The sequence below is a fragment of the Electrona antarctica genome, assembly GCF_951216825.1.
Source record: "Electrona antarctica genome assembly, chromosome: 16".
Taxonomy (NCBI): Eukaryota; Metazoa; Chordata; class Actinopteri; order Myctophiformes; family Myctophidae; genus Electrona; species Electrona antarctica.
In genome coordinates this window covers 43,296,919-43,320,952 of record NC_136797.1, presented here as the reverse complement: position 1 = coordinate 43,320,952, position 24,034 = coordinate 43,296,919, and the positions used below count along the sequence as shown (strand labels likewise).

The 24,034-nt window shown below is 42.4% G+C and overlaps 1 protein-coding gene across 1 annotated transcript; it reads right to left on the bottom strand.

Moving 5' to 3' along the window:
• Positions 1-5,879: 5,879 nt before the first annotated feature.
• crkl (v-crk avian sarcoma virus CT10 oncogene homolog-like) lies at positions 5,880-23,013 on the bottom strand. Its single transcript, XM_079524739.1, has 3 exons — positions 21,611-23,013; positions 20,031-20,484; positions 5,880-9,414 (listed from the first exon to the last, which is right to left on the bottom strand). The coding sequence occupies exons 1-3, from the start codon at positions 21,919-21,921 to the stop codon at positions 9,280-9,282; spliced, it is 900 nt and encodes a 299-aa protein (XP_079380865.1). The 5' UTR covers positions 21,922-23,013; the 3' UTR covers positions 5,880-9,279.
• Between the last annotated feature and the right edge of the window lie 1,021 nt (positions 23,014-24,034).

Here is a 24,034-nt window from a genome sequence, read left to right as displayed (position 1 = left end):
GTATCTCTTCTTTGACAATCCATTTGTTATTACCTGCATGTCCTGGATCGCCTCCAGGAAGGTATTTAAGGCACTCTCACATCGACATCTCTGGCTGGCCTCCCTCCACAAACGGTCCAGAGAGGAAAGACACATGTCAGAAGCTTGATACCAACATTGTAACATATAGGTTTGATCTCATTGGCATGATACTTTTTATACAGACTTTATGTGGGGGTATATATATTTTTTTTTTTACTGATTTACTCATTTCAGGAAATGTTCATTTCTCTGCAATGTGCAATCACTGGTCTGTTCTTGTACTTTCCATCATGACAGATGCAAACAAAAACAGTACTGTTAGAACAGATCGAAACAATAATGTTACTGTTCATAGAAAGAAAATACAGTCTTGGTCTGTCTAAACAACCCTATACTTGACTGATACAACAGCACATTGGGAACAAAAAATAATACAATAATATGCACATAATGAATAAAATAATAAATATTCATTATATGCATATCCACAAGACAACCTACCACTGTGTCAATTGTCTTTCACATTACAGTTGAACTAAAAAAAACAGATGTCATTTTCTGTCTTTCTGTATTACATGCTACCACTAGAGGTCACTGTTGAATCATATTTAGGTAGGTCTACCTGAGGCACCCACAAGTCAATCTACATAATCTGTACAACTTCATAGTTGTACAGATTCTGAAAAGTAACAGTTTTAGACATATGAACTTCATATGTCTAAAACTGTTACTTTTCAGAATTCAAACGTAGCAAAAATAACCGGTATAGGCCTACAAGCTAAAATAAATAAATAAATAAATAAAACGCTTTACGATACCATATAGGCACGTTTTGAGCTTTAGTGGTAGATCAACTAGTCTCTTGTCCATAGCCTCCATATAGCCCAGAGCTAGTTGTAGATAGGCTATTTTTGCTAATTTATGTGACACTGTATGACGAAGTAGCACATTGAATTTATATAGCCTACAATACAGCAGCATTTAATTATTAATACTCACTTGTTCCGACGATTCCCCTCCATTTGCTCCGGTCCCTGGCGACCCTTTCTTGCAGTCCAGATGAGTACAGCATCTTGTAGGCCATGGTGACTGGTCTACAAGATTCGCTACACCAAACACCACCAATTTAGGGGCGGCCTAAGGAATCTGGAGGCCCGTTTCAAGACCAAATATGAGGCCCCCATATACACCTATGACATAATTATTCTGTTGATACAGGTGTATTGATACAATTAGTTTTTACTGTTCAATATCGCTCACAGCCATTACTCTTGACAATTATGCAGCAACAACACCTCTCCTCATCCTGTCGGCCCTTCACAATAAAGTGTCTCCTCTCTTTACCTCCCAATGCTGCATATTTTATCCAGGTTATTAACAGGAAATAGGTGTAACTTAACATCGTGGGAGAGATCAAGGCAGAGAGTGAGCAAGAGAGAGAGAGGGCCAAGGGTGATAGGGGGTTGACTGATGCCTGGCGGTCAGTCGGAGCTCGGATGCCCCCCTGAGGGTGGAGGCCCGTTTCAATTGAAACTAGAAAAAGTGCCCTTCTGGGCACAGGTCTCCACCAGGGCAGGTCAGGTTGTGGCCTCCTGGTGGCGCTATAATAGGCCAATGTGAAAAGGGTGCAATTTCTTCATACGCCTTTGATGGTAATTGGATGATTTGAGGCATTTTGTTCCAAAAATGTGTTTTGCAAAAATCAACCTGTTGGTGGCGCTATAACATTCCAATGTGAAAAGGGTGGGATATATTCCTCAGCCTAGTAAGAAAATGTCACGTAAATTGCATGTTGCGTTCATGATTTGAGGCTTTTGTTCAAAACGGGGCAATCTTGCAAACTGTGAAAGCCAATTATAGCCAATTAGGATGGAATATGAAATATCGGACAGATCCGACTTGAGCACATGACCATAGAGATACTGTGTAACGATTTCTGAGATTTTTGGACAGAATCTGGAGGAGTAATATCAAAAAATGTGTTTTACAAAAGTCGGCCTCCTGGTGGCGCTATAAAAGGCAGATGCGGAAAATGCAGGTCAAAGGTTTGTCCTTAGCCTCTAGGGAGTGTGCATGCAACGTTTCACGCAGATCGGTGCAGTTTTAGGTAAAAAATGTGAAAAGCTGCCTCATGGTGGCGCTATAACAGGCCGTTCTGGAAAATGTGGGGCAGAGGTTCATCGTTGGCATCCAGGGAGTGTGTGTGCAAAGTTTGGCATCGACCGGGTTAACGGTGCCGGAGATTAGCTGTTCACAGACGGACGGAAGGACGGACACACGGACGGAGTGCAAAACATACTCTCTCCCCATGCCTTCGGCCTGGTGGAGACAACTATGTTGAAACATAGCAAAGGCCTCCTAGATACTGGTACCCATATCTATAGGCCTACCTGTCTAAATAGCATACTTCTACTTCAATCCTTTATGTCAGCGAAGTCCACAGGGAGTTCAACAAACCGTGCAACCCAGATTCATTCATTTCGCTCCTATGCCACTAAAATATGGAATGCCCTACCAACAGCCATTAAGAAATGTGAATCCGTTGACACCTTCAAAACCGCTCTCAAAGAGCGCCCACCCCACCCATACTTCTTTAAATGTTCTGTTGGTTTGAAAATGGAGGACCCTGGTGTAGGCAGTTGTCTAGCCCCATATGTGCCCTCTCCCTACGCTCATTCTGTCGGAGCTACAGAATGAGCGTAGGGAGAGGGCACATATGGGGCTAGCAGTTGTCATGCTTTTCATGGTTTGATTGATTGATTGATTTTTTTATTTCACAGTAGGCCTATGTAGAATATGGGCGAAAGCACAAGACAAGTCAATATAAAAGCTGTTGTGGACGAACTAACACTAGCACACTAGCACTAACACTTTATAACAGGGTCCACCATTTTCAATTCATCAGATCATAGACGTATCCTACAAATATACACTTCTATTAAAAAGAAGATGATAAAAACAGTATAAAAGGGGGGAAAAGTAGGCCTACGGGAAAGGGTGGACTCTGACTTTATTTACGGGGGCCAGTTTCGAATTGCAGCAGCAGCCATCCATATACTGTAGGTGCCTTTTAAGAGCGTATTTTTGAAGGAGTCAAGGGATTCAAATGTCTTAATGGCAGTTGGTAGGGCTTTCCACATTTTGGTGACATAGGAGCGAAATTAATTTAGTCCCTTGTTTGAGCCTGGGAATCTGGGTTGCACATATTGTTGAACTCTCTGGTGTTGTGAGTGTGGACTTCGTTGACAAGTAAGTAGTATTAAGTAAGTAGTAAGGAAGTATTGAGACAGGTACATGGGTATCTTGGTGGTGTGGCGAATCTTGTAGTAGACCAGACCCATTGCAAGATGCTGTAGTCTGGAGCCTTGTTTTAAGGGCCTTTGATGTGCTGTGGTACCAAGAGGTGCAAGTATAGAAGTGGCTCCCTTTGGTCTAGTGGTTAAGATATTGGACTTTCACATGGGAGACCTGAGTTCGAATCCTGGGTGTTACACATACATAGTCGAAGAAACCTTGTATAAGGGCTCCTGTTAGGGTCTTCACTGTTTTTTTGGTGTGTTTTTTAGGGTTAGGCTCAGCTAAGCTTTATTCATTGCAACCATTCCCACTGCAGCCACCCACTATCAAAGTCCAAATGATTACATCGACTGGCTTTAATGACGATTAAAGATTTGACCTGGCACAATTTAAAGCCACAATGCTAAAGGTATTGGAAGAGAAAAGATTAAATCATTGTATGGAAAGCTATTTTCAGAGACCTTGCAATTATGGAAAACGTAGAAAAGGCAAGAAAAACTTGAAAAATAGTTTACAGTTATTTATTATAATAGGTTTTGTACAATCAGCTGAATCAACAAGAAGCCCAAATCTCAAATGTCCTGATTAGAAAATGCCATATTTTAATTTTATTCTAATCTGTTTAATCCTGCATTAATTGTATACTTGCCTGTGTGAAAGGAATAAGAAAGATAATTGGCACGGGAGATTCAATACTTTATAAAGATGGAATGTTTGAACACAATATCTGATCTACAAGCTGGCGACACATTGCGATGCGAAGCGTTGTGTGCTTTGGCAACCTCTGTACTAAAGCATGCTAGCTCACCGTTTAGTGCCATGCTGAGGTGCACTGACTGCTCTGCATTGAAGTGTGTCTGGAACAGATTGAAGTACATACAACTATGACACACTTACTACAGGAGCTTGCATGCCCATGGCCACTGGACCTAGAGGCAGTTACGCAAGTGGCCTTATTTATACCAGCTCCAACGGAGTGTCACTTATTCTCATGTGTCTTCCATTGCGTTGGCAACCCCCAAGAGTTGGCTGTGGTCCTGGCTCCCATATGCACCTGCTTGTGCTCGTCACCTTTACATCATCTCTCTGGGGCAGTGGTTATCAACACGGGGTCGAGGGACCACCAGGGGTCTTTGATGGGGTTCCAAGGGGTTCCCAGCTAAATTAATTTGATAGTTAGTAGGAACCAAATGGACCTTTATGGATCTGTAACTCTGGCCGTGCAGAGGCGCTGACGTTCACAGCCAGGTTGCAATTTCATACAGTGACAAGTTAGGCAAACGGCTAACTAACTCAAAACCACTGGCCTTCAACACAAAATCCTGAGTGTTCATTTAGCTCTGTAAAAAGTGACTCTTGTAGGTCCGAGTCAAATGAACAGCCAGGATTTAGACAGTAAAGCAACCCTCTCCCCACCTCTTCCAAAACATGGTGCCGACCTTCCAGCAGTCAAAGTATTTTCAGTGATAGTAAAAGCCAAAGCTAGCAAATGCGAAAACTGTGTGGTGCCAATACATTGACTTCGTAGGCTGTCATCTACTTCTGGCATTATGTGGCAGCCTGAGACAACCACTGCTTAATTTATACATCGTGGTACAAAATATAAAACAGCCTTCAATGTATGTCATTGTGCAGCAGCCAGTGCCTCTAATGGGGTCAGAGTTACATATAATTTTAAAAATAAATGTTTATACTATGTATGTACATGCTTTATTATCTATAATTCTATAGTATCTACTTCATCTTTGTTTTGAAAAGAAAAATGCATTAGGTTATGTATAGCTATGGTGGGAAAAATGGAGATTCGTGTGCAATTTTGTCCTTGAGAAGTTTTCCATTCCCTCACTCTGTAGGTCAACGAGCTGTCGGCTCGCTTTTATTAGCACTTCATTAACATTCATTAATTGCTTCCTTTCTCCTGGGCGCAGCCACAATCGAAACTGGAACTGATAGAATAGATGGAAGGAGGAGGATCCGCCTGCTGCTCCAGTTTTTTAATGTTTAATTTATATAGCAGATCTGCAAGCTCACCACAGGCCATGATGTGGCATCGTTGCAAGCTTGTAGATCCACCATTTCCGGATCAGGCTTACACACACACACGCTTGGATGGCTGTCTAGTTCCAACATGTTCTCACCCTCCCACCCCGCCATCTGTGCCATGCAGGACATGACGAGCACGCAGAGGAGAGACTATACCCAGTGGCGTGCACAGATAGACACTAGGGGGTGCTAGAGCACCCCCTGCCCTTTTGGCAATGTGCCCTTTTGAAGAAAAAAAAAAGAAAAACTCTTTTTTTTTTTTGATTTTTCAAAAATAGCAGACCTACAAGCTCATAGCGCGCCACTCGGTGGCGCGCTATGAGCTTGTAGATCTGCTATTTTTCAATAGCTAAAGCATAACATAATGCTAACACCAAAAGGGGTTCCCGCCCAAAATGGATTAAGGCAATGCGCTGCACAAGGTGCCCTTTTTTAACTTGAGCACCTGCCCCTCTAAATGTCTGTGCACGCCACTGACTATACCGCCAACCTAAATAACATTACCAGGCCAGAGCAAATTTAAAGAAGTAGACGTAAATTTTATTTACTTGTTCTGTACATAAAGGGTCCATACCAGCACGGGTGTTAACCATGGGAAATATTAACACATGTAAATGGTATAAGAAAATAAAAAGGCACAATTTTTCCATTCTTAAGTAAAAGACAACACAGAGGCTTTCCTAGAACATGAGAAAAATGAAGAGCACTGTAATACTGTTAATGCCTTTACAAAACAAATCTGAAGCATGATGGAAGCGGTCCACCTTGAGAGCGAAATATTCAGGGTGTATTGCTTAATTAGTGGGGTTTGTGATGGTTGACAAGAAAAATAAAAAATAAACCAGACTGGTTTGATTTCAGACCAGGTGGCATTAGAACAGGTCAAACTTTTATTTTAATAATGAAATAAGAAATGACATAAAGCAGCATTTGACCAGGAAGAACCATCATCTCCCAGGCCAAGAGGTCATGCACAGAGGCAACCAGCAGGCATTCGTTTCCCTTTTGAAAAAGTCACCTTTCGGTCAACGTTCATTTATCCAACAGTTTTATTAACAAAAATGTTTGAATCAACAGCTGGCAAAAAAAAGAACAGAACAGAACCCCACCCACCCCCCTCCCCAGAAAGTAAGGGGGGGAAAAAAAACTGGGATGCGAGTGAAGGCTGAACATTTGCCCATATTCACAAGGCCACCAATTTACTCTTAAGTAATACTCGTCATAACCCAGCCTATGCCCACCCGCACACACACACACATGACGTAACAGTGAAATGGCCGGTGTGAATATGGCCAATGGTGAAAGGCTGAGCAGGGCCTTGAAAGGAAAGCACTAAAAAGGACGCGACACAAGAGGAAGGGAAAGTGATCGGGATCAAGGGTTAAAGGGCCATCCACACCAAGGAAGAGCTATAAATATAAATATATTGTTCTGATGATCATTCAAACCTAAGTGATTGCAGTGTTCACACCAACTATGACGACAGTGGTGAAGGATAGTCGGGTTGACTTTCAAAGCGATTTGATTAACAGAAACATGACACCCACCATGTTCACATCACATTATTGGCATGGACTGCCCCTTACGGCTTACACTTACACAATAGAATCCTCAGTGTTCTTTTAGCATACCGCAATAAAGGGTGGGTGAGTCCAGCACGCTGAAGGTTAATGTCCGCAACAACTCCTCTGACACACATGAGCTGAAATTTGTATAACCTAGGGAGCCCTTCTACATCAAGCATTCAAATATTCCTTAAGATCACAGACCAGGTCTGTTTATAGTGCAGGAGAGACCCAGGGATGAACATCGACAAATGGCGTTCCATTTTCTGCTCCAAAATATGCATCCAATGATGATGATGATGATCCAATTGTTTCTAAACGAGTAGGACTGGAAAAGCGCGACAATTCACCGTTGTGTGCTGGAATATCAATTAAAAACATTTGTAAATAAAAAATAAAAATCTCTCAAGGCATCCGACTGGGCCATATCCAATCACACAACAGAGAGCAGTGACATCACTGTCAAAGGGTAGGACCTCATGTGTGAAAAATGCATTCTTTGAAAACATGAGATCTCATTAGATGGCTGCAACCTCTGCCCTCCTCCCCTGACCTATATCATTGGATGCTAGGGGAGTACTGTGTACAATGTGTGAAATCCCACCAAGCCTGATTTATACTTTGTCGCAACAATACAAAACCACGCATTTGCCCCTCCCTATGTCCACTAGGCACCTGTAAATATAAGCTGGCAGCGCTAAACAGATGCTCGCGGGAGGCCATGTCATCACTATTGCTGCTGCTTACCGATTATTGAATACTTGCTTGAAGCATTGCGTCTCCTTGTGTGTGCAAGAAGTCCAAATATTTGTCATCTTTGACTTGCAGCAGTCCGGAAACCAAAAGCATATTCAGCTCCAAGCCATGTTCTTAATGCAAATGTATAGACATAGCAAAGTGCCCTAAAAAACCTTGAGTGTTCATTCAACTTGTGAAATGGTCAATTCTACTATATTTTGCTTACTGACAGAAGAGGAAAATAAATAAAACTTCCATCTACACTGCTGATCATATGGCACAAATAATACAAAGATGAAATCACATACCGGCCGTTTCACATATCGTCCTAGGAAGAGATAAATATGATAATGAAGTCCGTTTCGGGGGGCGGTGAATCGGGTAGGCTCTATGACACAGGTTCAACGTCGGGCTTGGGTACCACCAGGGGTACTCCGAGTTTATACATATGGAACCAAATGGACCCATACAGGGCTCCATTTGTACACTCTCAAGAGTTACATTAACCCATTCAGGCCTGACGTCGAAATAAAAAAAAAAACGTTCGCTCTGAAAGAATATACATTCAAAGATTTGTGCCGCATTTTTACGATTTTTCAAAAATAGCAGACCTACAAGTTCATAGCGCGCCACTCGGTGGCGTGCTATGAGCTTGTAGATCTGCTATTTTTCAATAGCTAAAGTATAACATAATGCTTAGTTAAAACACCAAAAGGGGTTCCCGCCCAAAATGGGTTAAAAGCTATAATATGACACGGATGCGTCCTCAGGTCTAAATGGGTTAACACTTAGAATTGTACAGTGTAGATTGGGGTCCCTAAGACAAAAGGTTCCACTTTCCATTTCTACAGACCTGTAAGGATACATTTGGGCCCTGTAACCGATGTTGAGAAACAGTGCCCTGATATGATGTCATGTACATCATGGCGTACCACCCCTCTTCAGCCTCCGTCTCTGGTCCAAGTCCGTTTCCGTCAGTCATGCGACACGCAGACATTAAACTCGGTTGACCTGAATACCTCACGACCAAGTAAAACGTGTGCATGCGTGTGGCAATATTTTAAGTAGAACAGTGACTCGATTGTTTAGAGAAATAACAGTTGACACAGGCTGATTAGCTCCTCATTGCCTCAGTGGTCTCCTTAGTCTAAAGGGATATTGCCTTTTTCCACAGTTTGTCGTTCAAAAAAGTAATCCTCAAACCAACAACACAAAAATCACACCAATGCTTTCAAAATCCCCAAATGCAACAAAATAAATCAGGTTGTGATGCCATGTGGCAAGATCCACGATAAAGGTACACACACTCACACGCACAAACACACAATGCCCAATGGTCTGGAAATGGAAGGACACTAAGGCAAAAATGACACTGCCGAGCCTAGAACCAGGAGAGGGTACCGAGGGAGAGGTGAGGGTCAGGTTTTAGTTGGGAACCAAAGTCCAAAGCTGTAAACAGTCAGAAAGCCTCGCGATGGTTGGCGGGACATTATAAAAGGGGCATTATCGTGGTACAGCCCCCAAGCAGGCAAGCACGTAACCATGTTGACTCTGGCGGTGGGGCGGCCAGCGGATTGGGGTGTAGGTCGACACAGGAAAGGAGTTCAGCTCCAGGTCAGTCACTCTCGTCTGGATTCTGGGGGTCCAGTATTTTGACATGGGTGAAGGGGAACAGCCCCCTTCGGCCATTCACCTCTCCCTCCCACTGGCCGCTCATGTTCCTTTGCAAAACCGTGACAATATCGCCGACCTGAGGAGAGGAGGACAGGGACAGAGTCACATGAATGCCCGTAACGGCTACGGTAGTAGCATCTTCAATATGATATGGTAAAAATGATTATAACCACAAGTGTGGAATAAGAGTAGGTTTAAAAACATACAAAATGGCAACAGCCTCATAAACTCTTCTTCAAATGTTTTGAGCAATTTCTCAGTTCCACACACAATAAAAAAAAAGAAAAAAAGAAGCTTTACCTCCAAAAAGGTTCGTTGTACACAGATTGAAATGATAAAAATGAACTACTTTTAATTTAAGTTATTGATGGTCCTGGTGGACTATTGTATGGAATTAAAGTCAGGGTCATTCAGGATCACAAATACAAAATAATGCTGTCAACTGTTGCCAGGAATTAATCAATACAATACTGGCTATTAACACTTTAATTGCCCGGAACTATTTAATCCATTACATTCATGCGCCCATTTATAAACACGGACGCCTTTTCCGGACGGACCGGCCGGAAGTTCATGATGTTGTGTAGCAGCTAACAATAGCCACAGCACTTTAGAATCAATCGACAACAACGGGAGACAAGAATAAATCTATCGAGACTAGCGACTGGACCGCGGAGCGCCGTCTAACACAGGATCTTTTTTCAGAAAAAGACGGGATGATTTAGATCGCGATTTATGAACGTTTTAAGATTTTCGTTTTCATCAGCTAAACAGAGGGAGTTTTTTGATGACGTCTCAGTCTTGCGCGTCACCGAGGAGAGCCCAGCAGGCGCGCCTGGGCTATACAGCCAGGCGATCTGTTCTCGTATCAATAAACTTCGTCTTTAGGACAATACTTCGTCCTGAGCGTCGGGCGTTACTATTAGAAAGGACAAAGAACTTCGTCCTGGGCGATTAATCTGTTAAGGCTCTGATAAAAGTGTCTCTTGACTTTGTGCTACTATATAGTCAAGTGCACACCTGGCTCTAAACATTGTGAGCGAGGACCGCCGGGTGGGAATCAACATGAGCGGATAGCGAGCGTGACCAGAGCCCCCTGGTGCGTGGAGCGGCATTTATTCAACTTTGCTCAGACACTTTACGACATTGTGTGTGACCGCAATCTGGTTGGACCATATGCTCTTAATATCAGGATTAAAAAGATAAATGTTGGCATTGACGTACAACGTGATTAAAACCTGAATGTGTGGAGGACACGCTATTTGTAGCTTAAAGTTCAGAATAGGGCCGAAGCTTCAAGGACATTCTTTATCTGTGATAATAATCCTTTGTCCCCTCATGAAACAGGGGAAAGACCATTAACTATATGAACACTAGCGTCCCCAATGATTCTGGGGTGAATGTTTTTTGGTGAAAATGGCCTGTCCACAAGCTCACGACACGCTGTGAGCTTGTAGAGGCTATTTTCGGTTAGAGACATGGGGAACCCTGGGCAACCAAGTACAGTATATTGGGGTTTAAGTGGTTAAAGACGGATCATACGACGTTGTGGAATACCGAAAATAGCTCTACAAGCTCACAACTCACTGACTTGACTTATGACCGTGTCGTAAATTGAGCATCAGTCACAATATGCGTGAAGTATGATGAAGTATGAACTGCGCTTGACAATTTTATCACAATGAGATTAGACGAGTGTGTCAAAGGTCGGGAGAAGGCGGTAGATGTATGATCCACTACTTCACAAATACAGTGTGTGTGATGAAAAATATGAAGGTAAGACTGGGAGCTATACAACTCATAGTTCAGATACACATGAAGAAACTGCATTGTTCAAATTCCTCTCAATAACTAGTAAAATCTGAACAGAAAGTGTAGGCCGTTTGTGTCCGTTTGTCCGCAAAGTATGTTTTGTTGTTTGTATGTTGCATGCACAATCACTATGTGAATTATTGTGACTTAGCCTTGATTTAGCCTTGCCTAATATAGCTTACCTTTAGCAGAAAGCTAGGTTCAGGCCCAAACGGCCTACATATCAAACTCTGAGATAACTCGACTCTAGTTGGAAATAGCCTTTTTCACATGTCAAATAAATAATTCATTTGAGCGTATGCTTCCTAAACCCAAGAGCCCATGCTACTACAATGCAGGGTTTTGGCTTTAGGCTGCGCTGAGACAACATTGGGGAAGTTACATTTAATAGATTACTTTCAATTACAAGTAATATGGAACTAAACAACATTCCGTGTTATAAACTAACATTTGTGTCAAAGAAAACCCTAAAATGAAGCAGCCTCAAATGAAGCACTTACAACTATCAAGAACAGTTTCTGAAAGTAATGCATTACTTAGTTGACACAGGAAGCTATTCTCGCTAAACATTTGCCTTATTATGAAATGCCCAGAACTGAGGCGCCAGGGTTTGTGTGGTTAATGCGTTACCCACAACACTGCAAACAGATGAAACATATGAAAGACATGGGGAGAAGTGTGTGCTACACCATAACAACCAAATACACAAATTGGTCCGGCCATGTGGAACATGCCATATCTGTTGCCTCAATTTAACACAACACAACTGAACCCTAGGCCAGCGGTTCTCTGCCTTAGGTGACAGAATTTCCTTTGCAGGATCAATACAGTCTTATCTTCTCAAAGTGCGGGTTGCAGCACCAAGGGGGCCAATGAGGGGGAAATAAAAATCATAAAAATGTATATGAAACTAAATCAACTTAAATTAAATCATGTCACATTAACCACTTTTATCTTGGCATTACTATTTTGGTCACGTCATTATTGTAAAAACTGTACCCAAGCTGGTGTACACATCGGAGACCAATCTATTTATACTTTATGTTCAAAAACGGCAACAAACATAACCACATGAACAATAGTGTCCCCGACACCCTATTCTGGGGAAACATTTGGCAAAAATCGAATCATGCACACAGCGCATTGTGACAAATTTGTGAGCTTGTAGATCAAAGTGATTTGGTGTAGGGGAAAAGGGAAGGGCAGGGTGTATGACTGTCCAAGTCCTAGATGTTACATTTGTGAGTCGTGTACATTAAAATGGTGGGGACTGGGGGAAGTCCTACAGAGATATGCTACCCACTGTGGGTTTGTGGACGACGCACAGGCCGACACTAACTGAAAGAAGATGTGGTTAGGGTTTCGTTAGAAGTCAATCACTCTACTCCAGCTAACCAAGCAGCTAGGGGAAATTTACTGTCTGAGGCAATGTGAGGAAATACACCTCCCCCTAGATTTAATTTAAAACCAATTTAAATTGTGTGTTCATTGTGTCACATTTATTAAGTGTAGAGATGAACCCACTTTCAGAGCTAAATTGACACTTAGACATTTAGCCATGTAGCTCACATCAGTTAAAATTCACCTGTTAGAGAAGATTTGAACAAATTAAAACCACCTCCAGTTTAGTAGAGTGAGACCTCAAAGACCATCTCAGTGGTTTATAAAGTACAATATGAAGAAAAGAGAGGCATCCCAAGCCAGTAGGGTATGATGTTTGCATCATCCAAATATATGGTCTCCTGAAAGCCTACCTTCAATGACCTCATAGCAACTAGGGACGTCACAAATCTCACGATCATGACATTTTGGTTGACGATGTATTGTTGCACAAATAAAGGTTAACGATTTAACTGTAAATTAAAACTATTTCCGTTTGCCTTTCAGGCTTTGTAAACAACAATTGCATATGGGGCAGAAATGACAAATAACTTCAATATACTGTACAGTGTACACAGAAATGACTCACAAGCAGCATGCACCCACAACCCTATTATTAGCCAAATCTTAATATAGGATTGCCACTAATGGAATTATATACTTTTACAATCGATTGTGCTGCCTCCTTAAAATGTACTTCAGAAGCCTGAGCTTACATAGTACCCCCTCCCCTAATTCTGAGTAATCAGTACACATCTGGCCTTCTACATTTTATTATACAGTACCATCTTTATATTTGAGCACAACAATGAATAGCATCGTGAATCTTTTCCAGGCCAAGGACCCCTTAGCTGAGAGACAGATAAAAGCAGGGAACCCCACTACATAATTGTATAAAATTGTGTTGCAGATTAAACTTTATCATATAATTCATAGATAGTTTCATAGACTTGTTTAATTAGCAGTGTTGTGTAAATTCATGTTTTTTGTTTTGTTAGTTTAACCACTTAAAGCCTCAATACTTGGCACTGTACTTTGTCAGCTCTTTATCCCCTCTATACCAAACGTCTTTGCCGAAAACAGCCGATCTACAAGCTACACTGTATTGATGAGATTGTGAGCTTGTAGATCTGATATTTTTCTATTAAAGCAATCAATATGACTAAATGGACCTACTTGCAGTGCCGTTAGGCTGCCACATTGTACATGAGCTGCTGCTGTCCTTAAGCTGTGACCCTTGGGATGAGTTTGACAAATCGCACACACACTTCCAGTCTGCGCCGGATTACTCAGCATTTCTACCCAGACAAAAAGCGGACTACTTTACATTATCTCAAAAACAAAAGAAATCAGACTGATTAAAGAAATCTATATATTTCATCTAGAAAAGGACAGAGGGAGTGGAGGAGAGAACTGATACATTATTCACAGGACTTGCTAAGATGTAAGAATTAACAATGTACCATAAAGATCTGGTGCTCGGTAACGAGCAAAGTATTGTTTTCTTGCAACAGATATTGGTACTTACTTCCTAGTGGACCCTTCCCTTACCGGTCAGTTATGTAGCATTTAGCAAAGGTTCAATAAGGAAGATCTTATCCAACGCTTTCATTCGGCCTTTCAGCACCATCATAGCTCGTAATTTCCGTTCTCTCACTGTCAAAATCTGTTCACAAATCCTAGCACTTTGCAGCAGCCAATCAGGCCTTTAAATATCACTGCCTCGGACACTCGCCATTCTCTTTTCAGTTTGCAACAAGCAACCCACCTCCTCCTTCCTTCTCACCTAGCGTTGAGAAGCAAGGAGGTTCATCTGCTCAGCTGCCACCACCAGCGCCTAGACTCCAATGATCCAATGGGGGGGGGGGGGGGGGGGGGGTTCTCCCTATTAAAAGCTAATCGCCAAAATAATGCTCTGCCATAATTTTGCCATTGTATTTTGCTTGCTAAACTGCTGCCAAAAGATTTCCTTGCTAAACTGCTGACAAAATCTTTCCAATAAACATTCGCTTATTCCATATTGGTGTGATCTCTCCTTTATTGAAATGGTGTTTTTTTTAATTAAAACATTTGAGAACCTACCTCACACCAAATCTGACATTGGGCGACCTCTGGTTAGAGGCCCTCAGTAAGTAGACAGTTGGATATAGAGCAATTTACTATTTAACTGAATGATGGATACAATATGTAACCTAGATACCATACCCTGATGGAAAATGCTGTTTTACGTTTTCTTTCTTCTTACCATGTTCATTAGTACTTTCAATACTAGTTTACTAATTACTTTTACTGTCTTGTACTGTCTGTCTTTGTTTGTTTTATTCGTCTTGTTCTGACCTTGATTGGGGGGATATTTACATGTCGGATACAGCAAAATGTACACATGTTTATTCATTGCAGCATCAATAAAAAAAGAAATTGAGAACCACTGCACTAGATAAACAGCCCATACATCCAACCAGAAAAGTCCTATCTGATTGCATTAGATTAAACAACTTTAAACTCACTTTGCCACTCAATTTGCCATTGACTTTATGCATACTGTGCATACCCTCTATAGTAATCACTCCTGTCCGTGTGTGTGTGTTCGAAATAGCCATAGCTCCTAAGGTTCTGGTTAGATGTTGAGCATTTTGTAACTCCATGTTCGCTGTATCAATAAAGTTAATATTATCGTTTTTTATTTGGATGAAAAGGACACACTGGTGCGCTTGGGTGCACTGCAGGGGTAAAGTAGCTGGCAGAGTCTGGGGGTTCGAATCCACCATGGTGCATGCAGCTTTGTCCAGCGTCTATACGTACACAATTGGTGGTTTGGGGGAGGGAACTTGTGTGGGGAGGGTGATATTTGTCACAGGACGTACTCCTATGGGCTGGGACGGCAACTGTCAGTGGGGAGTGTTGGGCAGGAGGAGTTATGGCTCCATCCATGTCCTCCTGGTGGGGGCTCCACACTGGCAGGTGAGCCAGTAGGATACAACAGCAGTAGCCTCGGAAACCAAGACGTTTTTATTTCCAGGGAGGAAAAAAAAGTCTGGGTCCGAGTCCACTTCAATTCGGCATAGAGTAGCGCAAACGTCGATCACTCTCTGCTGATTTCTGATCGTCTGTACCTTTGTTAAATTGACGCACACACGCACACCCGTACACACACACACACACACACACGTCTCTGTCGCTCCAATTAATTAGTCTCATGTCGTGCAGCTGTGTCTAGATTCTCCCGACGGATCCTGCCGGGAGCTGCCTATGCCATAGAAAGCATAGGTGGACCCCGGGCTACAACAGCAGTGACAACACACAGAAATAACAGTATCTGCTTTCTGACTTAATTTAGTTAACCGGTTACTATGGTTGTTTTGAATGACGATGACATATTGCATATTAACAATCAAACCTGCCAACAACAGTAGCCATGACCACATCATTATGTGCCAGGTTACCTGCCTCAAACATCCATATAAAATTGGGCATTCGCAACTCAGTAAATCACTTTTACATGGTTTACAAAAAGCCGGTGCAATAATAATAATCCCTGGACTTTAAACTGACTTGGAGCTGAAATATAAAACAGACTTTCTCGCTTAATTAATGCTTAGAGGAAAGACGCAGAAGGATGCTACATATTCATAACAGACATGCCTTTACTTGGGTAGGATTATTGCTCTGTAGTGTGATATATATCAACATAGTCTGATGAACTGACAATCAAGTTCATCAAGATCAGTTTTTGAGCTTGGGCAGGGCAAACCTAACAAACCTGTGGCCGTGCTCTGGGTTCTGAGTGTTACCCACTTAAGAGTTGTTCCGATACCGATACTGGTATCGGTTACTCGGGCCACCCTCAAGTACTCTTACTCGGTACTTGCCCCGATACTTTGACCCGAGTACCAAAACATCCAATAGACACTTGGCTGAACGAATGCAACGGGAGCAAGTCTGACTCAACACTGCAGCAAATCTCCAAAAACAGACTATCTACAAGCATAAATGACAACTGACAAGTGTAGATCGGAGATCCATCTGCATCTATGAGAAAAAAGGGGTAAAATAAGTGGTTACCCAACAAAGTAAAGTAAATAAACATAAAATACTCGTATGAGTACTACTCGGTATCGGTGAGTACTAAAAATTAAGCACTAGTACTCTTACTCGGTCTGAAGAAAATGGTATTGGGACAACTCTACACCCACTATACGAGAAATTCAACCTCAGACGGGCTTTTTGACATAATTTCTTTTTGAGATTTTGCCGTTCTGTTGACAGATGTGTGCTATCCCTCTCAATTACTTAATTGCCATCTGGTTGTGTTTGTAGACAGACGTTTGTACCTCCTAACCTAACCTCCTCAGACAACTGTCCATGGTACGCATGGATTAATAAACGGCCAAATTGGAATCTGCGATTTGTGAAACAGCATGAAAGGAGTCTCCCACGCTAGTGCTGCTTTTACAGTTAGCGCAATATGTACAATTGTGATTATGTTAAACTGGTCAAACAACCAGTTGAAGACAATGTGTTGCATGTGGTGTGACATGCTTCTATAAAAAAGGACATTATGGCTACTATGGATTCCAAATGAGTCAATGACTGAAATCAGTCGTGGCAACTGAGAACTTAAATCTGTGGTACTGGGTACGTTGCAGGCAGATTACGGCAATTTAACAACATAAATCACAAGCACAAAAAAAACACCTACATAGGCAGTTAGGCACTGCCGAAGTTCTTTTCCTCCACTATGTCACATCTTATTGATCTGCGCCAAAAAAGGTTCTAGTTCATTTGGACTATGCTGCAGCCCTAATCATTTTTCTAGCAATTAGTTTTCAACTAACTCTCACCAGGTCTCAATATCATTCTTTTAGTTAGTATATACACAAAAGCGAATAAAGTGGATTCTCCCAATATATGTAGGTGGAATAAATAAATACTTTTTTGAACGGCGCTAGCCGCTCCAACGCATGGCTTTTTGTGTGCCCTCTGTGACGTCATGTGGCAGCTATAGATGTTTTACAGAACAATTTATTCCGTACAAACGTTCAGGTGTAGTCAATGGCAAAATACCTTTACTATGATGTAGTGGGTGCCACAGTAAAAAGCAATGTATGATGACTTCATCATCATACATGATAGTCGTGACAGCAGCACGGAAAATGGTGGTTTTGTCCTTTAGATCCCAGCCATAGCCCAGAATGGATGGAGGCGCTGTGATCAGCTAGTTGGATGCCAGACAACTACTGAACGGTAATTGCTGTTTATGGATATAGGCTCAATCACTGATGACAATATTGTCAGGTATTGAGGTTATGCTAACTAAACTATTACCCCATTAGCAAGTGCAACTAAAGAAAGAAATCATGTAAAGATGTTTATTACTGGTGGTGAAGAAATCTCCACCTCCATTTAGAGTAATTTTTCATAGTTATTTATATGGAAACGCATCATGTGTTTTCGGTTCAAATTTAGCTGCCGAAATAAACAAACAAAGCTATGGGAAACTGAATCGCAAACGGGCAATGGAACCCAGGACTACAGTTATGCACAAAGGATATTGCACTGACAAAGATCAGTGTTTTCATGTTTCGGAACCCAACATTGGTCGGGTTATTACCTGGGTACCGTGAAATACACTCCCTCTCTCACACAGCTCCAGCTCTGGTCTGACATCACACATAATCTCCCTCATGCTCTCTCTCGCCTTCACTGATGACATCACGCACAGCCGAAACCACTGCCTCACAACACCAATTTTTACTGAATTCATATTTTTGAACTTAGCTGAAAACATCAGTGATAAAACTAGGTCAACAAAATGGATTTCTGTGAGTTAACACGTAACATAGCATTCTTTGCCATTTGGTGGCAATCTAGTATAAATGCATGCATCTTTATCAGTTTGAGTCAGCTCTGACAATGCCTATTGCATAATCGAAGGGACATGCGTTGCATTCCCAACGGGCTTTGCACTAGTTAATGATAATAAGTTGATACCTGAAAAGCCTCAATTCTGATTAAAGGCAGGGTAACAAAAATGGCACTACTTTCTCCCAATTTAATTGTGTAATAATTGTGAAAACATTTGCCAACGAAACTATACTCTGATTGTGTCTATTTTGAGAGCCATTAGAAGGAGGAGGTCCCATTCCCGAAGCACCGCCCATCCACCTCGGAAAATGACGAGTCATAATAGCATGTCACTGCGGGAATCTCGAGACGTCACACCATAGAAATGCATTGAAAAATGACTGAGAATTACGATATTAAAACACTATACTAAGGAGTAAATACATAACTTTGTTCATGACCATGACCAGCAATATTTAGGCTATCACACACACTTTATGTGATAACGTAACCTTCTTTGCAATAATTATAGTGAAACAGAGCGTTGGTGGCTACCAGGTCTGCATTTGCAGTCGCGAGGGGCTGGCTTACTCCACAAAAGGCTCGTTACAGCCGGCCACTGAGGCAGCAAGCCCAAAATTAGTTATCTGTGGGTAGAACAAGCGTGGGGACTTGGTGTAGGGTATCGGTTATGGTGTTTTAGCGTTGGTGGTGGGTGCTGGGACAACTAATGACAACATAAGATTAATAGGGGATAGGAAGCGTAATTGTGACGGAAAGTTAATAATTAGAAGACTTAACATAATACATTCAATTCAGATACAATCTCACAACACTGCACCTTGCGACGTGTTGTGAGCTTGTAGATTTGATATTTTCAACACACAACACCATCGTTCGACGAATAGGCGGATCTATCAGCAGCACAGTCTATGCAGCAGCCACCAGCCAGTCAAACTCAACTTTGGCTCGACGGTCCTCAAGCCTGTGTTTTAAAAAATATATATATTCCTTTTTTTCAGTTTCCAAACAAAAAATAAATGAAAAAGTTTTTAAAAAACAACAAAAACACAGGCACCTCATGTATTAGGAGGGCAGTATCAGTCACCAGAAAAAAAGGATGGGTGTTTTTGATGAATGATGATGGTTGAAGTTACAATGGGTGTCTATAGGAAAGGGGGCGGGGGAGCTAAAAATTAATATCAAATATCTAAATACTGAAACGAGCAACTTAAAAACTGGCTGTGGTGTTCGCATAAGCCTGAGTAGATGATGAAATGACCAAACTTTTTTTGAAGTGAAATATCCCTTTAAAGTATAAAACGTGTGGAAAAAAGACCTGGTGCAAACCGGCCCAGCGGTTGGCGAGATTAGCTCCGGACTCATAGAAAGGGCAGAGCCACGCCATTAAAAAATAACTCGTTAACAACTTTAGAAATGCATGATTGTGTAATATTGCCACGCACATTAATACTTAGACATAACCAACAAAAAGGAGGACTACTACAACCTACTACACAACTACAACCTACTACAACCTAGTAGGAGTTCCATTGCCATCTCGGAGTGTACCGTGCGACCTGGGGATGGAAAGAAAGGGACGGTACAAAAGCAGGGAGGAGAGGGGGAAAAATCGTCAGCTTCGTTATTCATTACCTCTAGAGCCAGAGCTGTTTTGTCGTAGGCACAGGGCACTCTTTTCTGGATGGCCTTAGCCATGACGGGGCCGTTCTGCATGGACGCCATGTGACTGATGACTCCGGGTGTGCCAGGGGGCAGTGGAGAAGGGGTCTGGGGTTGAGCGTATGCGTGAGCTGGCTCAGGGATCCCATAGCTGTTGGAGTTCCGGGAGCCATGGGCAGGCTGGCCAGGGTGGGTGGGAGGCCTCACCACCTTTTCTACGTACGGCACAGGGATCATCCCCACGCGGCCCTCTTTGCTCTTGGCACTCCACCACTGTTCCTCCGGCTTCTCCAGGATGATCAGGATCTCGCCCTTCTTAAATGGAAGGTCCTCTGCGTCGCTGCCGGTGAAGTCGTACAGAGTCCGCACGTACTCCAAGTTCTCCTCTGACCCGACCATGGGCTGGATGGGACCGCTGACTGGGTATCTGGGTAGCAAGATGCATGGTGATGAGGCAGAGGAAGGAATCTTGAGTGTATTAAGAAGATTGATGGGGTCGATTATGAATTCAAGGAGAAGCTTCCTTAAAGCATATTTTATTACCACTTATATAACTGCTTTTAATCCAGAGGCCATTATTTACATCTGTCAAAGGGAGAGCCTTCTGAGGGAGAACTTGTAGAATAATGTATGTATTTGTAACCAAGCGGAACCTGGTGTTGAGTTGAACCTCAAACATCAGTGACTTTAACCCATTAAGGACGCACAGGAATCCATTTTGTAATTATACCTTTCAGGACAGGAACCCCTTTGGGTTGGGGGTAGTTGTTGCCATGTACAGTATAGGAACATACATTGTTATTTTTTGTCATTTTTGATGGGCGCTAGCCCCTTCTATGCCCAGCTTTGTGTGAGCATGTGTACCCCATAGCAATTTGATTGGCTGAGGGCTTAAAAAGTGAGGACGCCAAAAGTGATTGGCCGGAATGTGATGATGTATGATGATAAGTTTCACTTCACAAAAGGTGATTTTTGAATAAATATTTTTCAGAAAACTTAGGTCAGGATTTAGAAGGCGTCTTTAGAATCAGCCTCAGTCCTGGACAAAATGCACATATTTAAAATCACGAAAGATGATTTTGGAATTATATTGCAATAATTTTGGAACATTTGTTTTAATTTATGTTATATGGCTGGCCTCTAAATGGTTATTAATGGTTGCATGACTCACTGGCAAGTAGATTTTTGTTTTCCAGGTGGTTGGTGTGATTTCCCCCCACCTATACTAGGTAGCTCATCTGCAGTACCACCCCTTCTGAGAAAAGTTACTACAATGTAGTAAAGTAACTTTTGATTGATGATGATTGATTGATGTAGTAACTAACTACATCAATCGGCTGGTCTGTCAACTACACAACAGCTACTAGCCTGTAGTGTGATTATTTCAGCACTGTTCACTGCCATCGTGGACTGTACTGCCAGCATAGGAATGTAGGTTAGTGCCTGAGGAATACAGATAGCCCCCAACATCCATTTTTGATAGGGTGTATTATCTCCGTTTGTGCCTTTATTTTTTAGTCGTGTATGTGTGCGCGATCGTGTGTGTCACATACCTAGGAGCTGGTTCTATCAACGTAGTCGTATCCAGGTAGTGGATTTTATAGAACTCCAGAAGGGCGGGGAGGTGCTCGAACTCTTGGTCTCCTATCTTGAACCTCTTGCTCGGCAGAGAATTGATTATATAATGAGACACTTTGGAGTTTTCGGAGACTGACAGCACATAGTCGCCCGGGCAGGTCGACGAATCTCGAACCAGGAACATGCCGTGCCTCTGTCCATGTAATCGATTCTGTGCCTCCTGTCGCGACACGGGTCCAAAATACCAAGCGGACCGATCGGACGAATCAAACCGTGCAGTTGACATATTTGATCAGAATAAATAAAACAGCCTACAAGAATAGAAATAGATCGAACAATAAATTAAAGCGTCTATGTGATCAGCCGGGACAAGCAGCAGACCACTAGCAAATGGTTGGGTTTTGGCCGAGGTGAATGAATGTTAAAAAAGAAAGAATCCAAGGTTGGGCATTCGTCGCCCCGAGGCTCTTCTCGACTGATTCCTGGCCAAAAGCTGCAGGCTCCGGAGACACAGCCAATAAACACACCACCAACCCTGACGTTGTTTCACACACAGTCCTCGACTAGCTGAATCCAACTTTGAAACATAATGCTATTCCCTCCAGTTTAAGTCAATGGGAAATGGATAAGAGTAGCCCAAACCTTTGAACAGAAAATACACCGAGCGAGGGGCGAAGAAGCAACAAATCAAGGTTCCCCTTTTCGTCCCTTCTTCAGAGAAAAAAAAGTAACCAACCCTTTAAAAAGAAAACACAATTTATCTCCAACCTACTGTCGGCTACGAGACGGAAATGCTGCCTTCTTACTGGCTCACCAGAACTATCCTCATGTCGTTACAATGTTGCGAGGCGCCCCCCAAAAATGTTACTTTATATCTCCTCGGTCTTCCTATAAGGCAACGCACGTCACGGAAATGTGTTTTTAGAGGTCCCCTTTCTTGAGTCGGAGGAGCAGACTTTTTGAGGCAGTAGCAAAAATGGCGGCCTGCAACACGTCTTCACAAAAAAAAAAAAAAAAAAATCCACAACCGACTCACCTCCCTCCCATGCATGCATGAGAAGAGTTCTTACAACAGCATGCACCGTGGGTGTCGCGCGTTATACCAGCTCCCCGTGAAACGAATCCGCGTTCGCTGTAATTGGTATTTTTTCCTACTTTGCCTTGTTTCCCTTGGTCTCTTCTCACGGGCAGGCCAGGCAGACAGACCCACTGTACTTGACTGGAGGGAGGAGTGGTGCTGCTAGAGCCGAAAAATGGCGACGGGAGGGCAGGTCTACTGTGCTGCGCGCTCCCTGCTTTCTAGCGGCGCGTCACTCCCCGGCACCCCGCCTTGCCTGCTGCCAGTTGACGGGACGCCTCTCGCTCTCTAATCGTTTCCGCGACAGAGACACAGCCCCGGCCGGGCCATAACCCCCGAAAGCGTCGCAGTGACACATTATGATTTATTAATGAATGTGATTGATATATGATTGATTATTAGGGCAGTGGTTCTTCCAATTAAATTGCCCCAGAGTGTACACAATGGAACCGCCTATTAACTGATGAGCATTTCTCATAAACCTACTACAGTATCACTATCATCAGTGCTGCTGACAGTGCTGAGTGTATATTGTAAATGAACTGAGATTACATTTTGTACACTTCGTTTTTAAAGGCGGTTGAGCGGAGCGGCCAGAGCCTAATATTTTTTTTCCGGGTCTGTGTGAACACACACATTGGCTGATGATTGGCTGATCAACCCATAGCGATATTTGATTGGCTGAGCAAAGTACATTGAGATAAAAGTGAGGGCAGAAAAGTGAAGACGCCAAAAGTGATTGGCCGGAATGACATTTGTGATGATTTGATCTGAGCACGGAATGTGACGTATGATGATAAGAGCATTGTTTTTAAAAAAAAGTCTAAAAAAATCTCTATATTCTCAATTCTGATGGAATAGTCTAGTTGCCAGCCCATAGAGCCATTGTGAACCCGGACATGTTGAGTACACCAAAGTTTTATGTTAGAAATGTTGAGTATGGGTCCCCAGCATGTAGAAACTGCCGGATGCTAACTTGCATATGTTGAGCAATTTTCATAATTGGCATAATATGTGACCATCCCATTAACAACCTATAGAAGGCAAACATTTTCATTTAGCAAAAAAACACTCCTTGGGCTATAAACGGCCATAGCTACTAATGTGCCCAAATCATCACATTTGTGATTACGGCTATCATGAAAAACCCCTAGTTTGACATGTCACATTCTACATAAAGCATGATGAAATTTAGATTTCCCCCCCCCCCCCCCTTATAGGTTGTTAATGGTATGGTCAGATATTGTGCCAATTATGAAAATTGCTCAACATTATGCAAGTTAGCATCCAGCAGTTTCTACATGCTGGGGACCCATACTAA

What these genes read in the sequence shown, in the direction of transcription:
- crkl (XM_079524739.1), bottom strand. Translation starts at nt 21,921, where the DNA reads ATGTCAACTGCACGGTTTGATTCGTCCGATCGGTCCGCTTGGTATTTT. An exon ending in TTGATAGAACCAGCTCCTAG is followed by an intron (nt 20,485 to 21,610) that starts GTATGTGACACA and finishes CTTGCTACCCAG; the next exon opens with ATACCCAGTCAGCGGTCCCA. An exon ending in AAACAGCTCTGGCTCTAGAG is followed by an intron (nt 9,415 to 20,030) that starts GTAATGAATAAC and finishes TCCTCTCCTCAG; the next exon opens with GTCGGCGATATTGTCACGGT.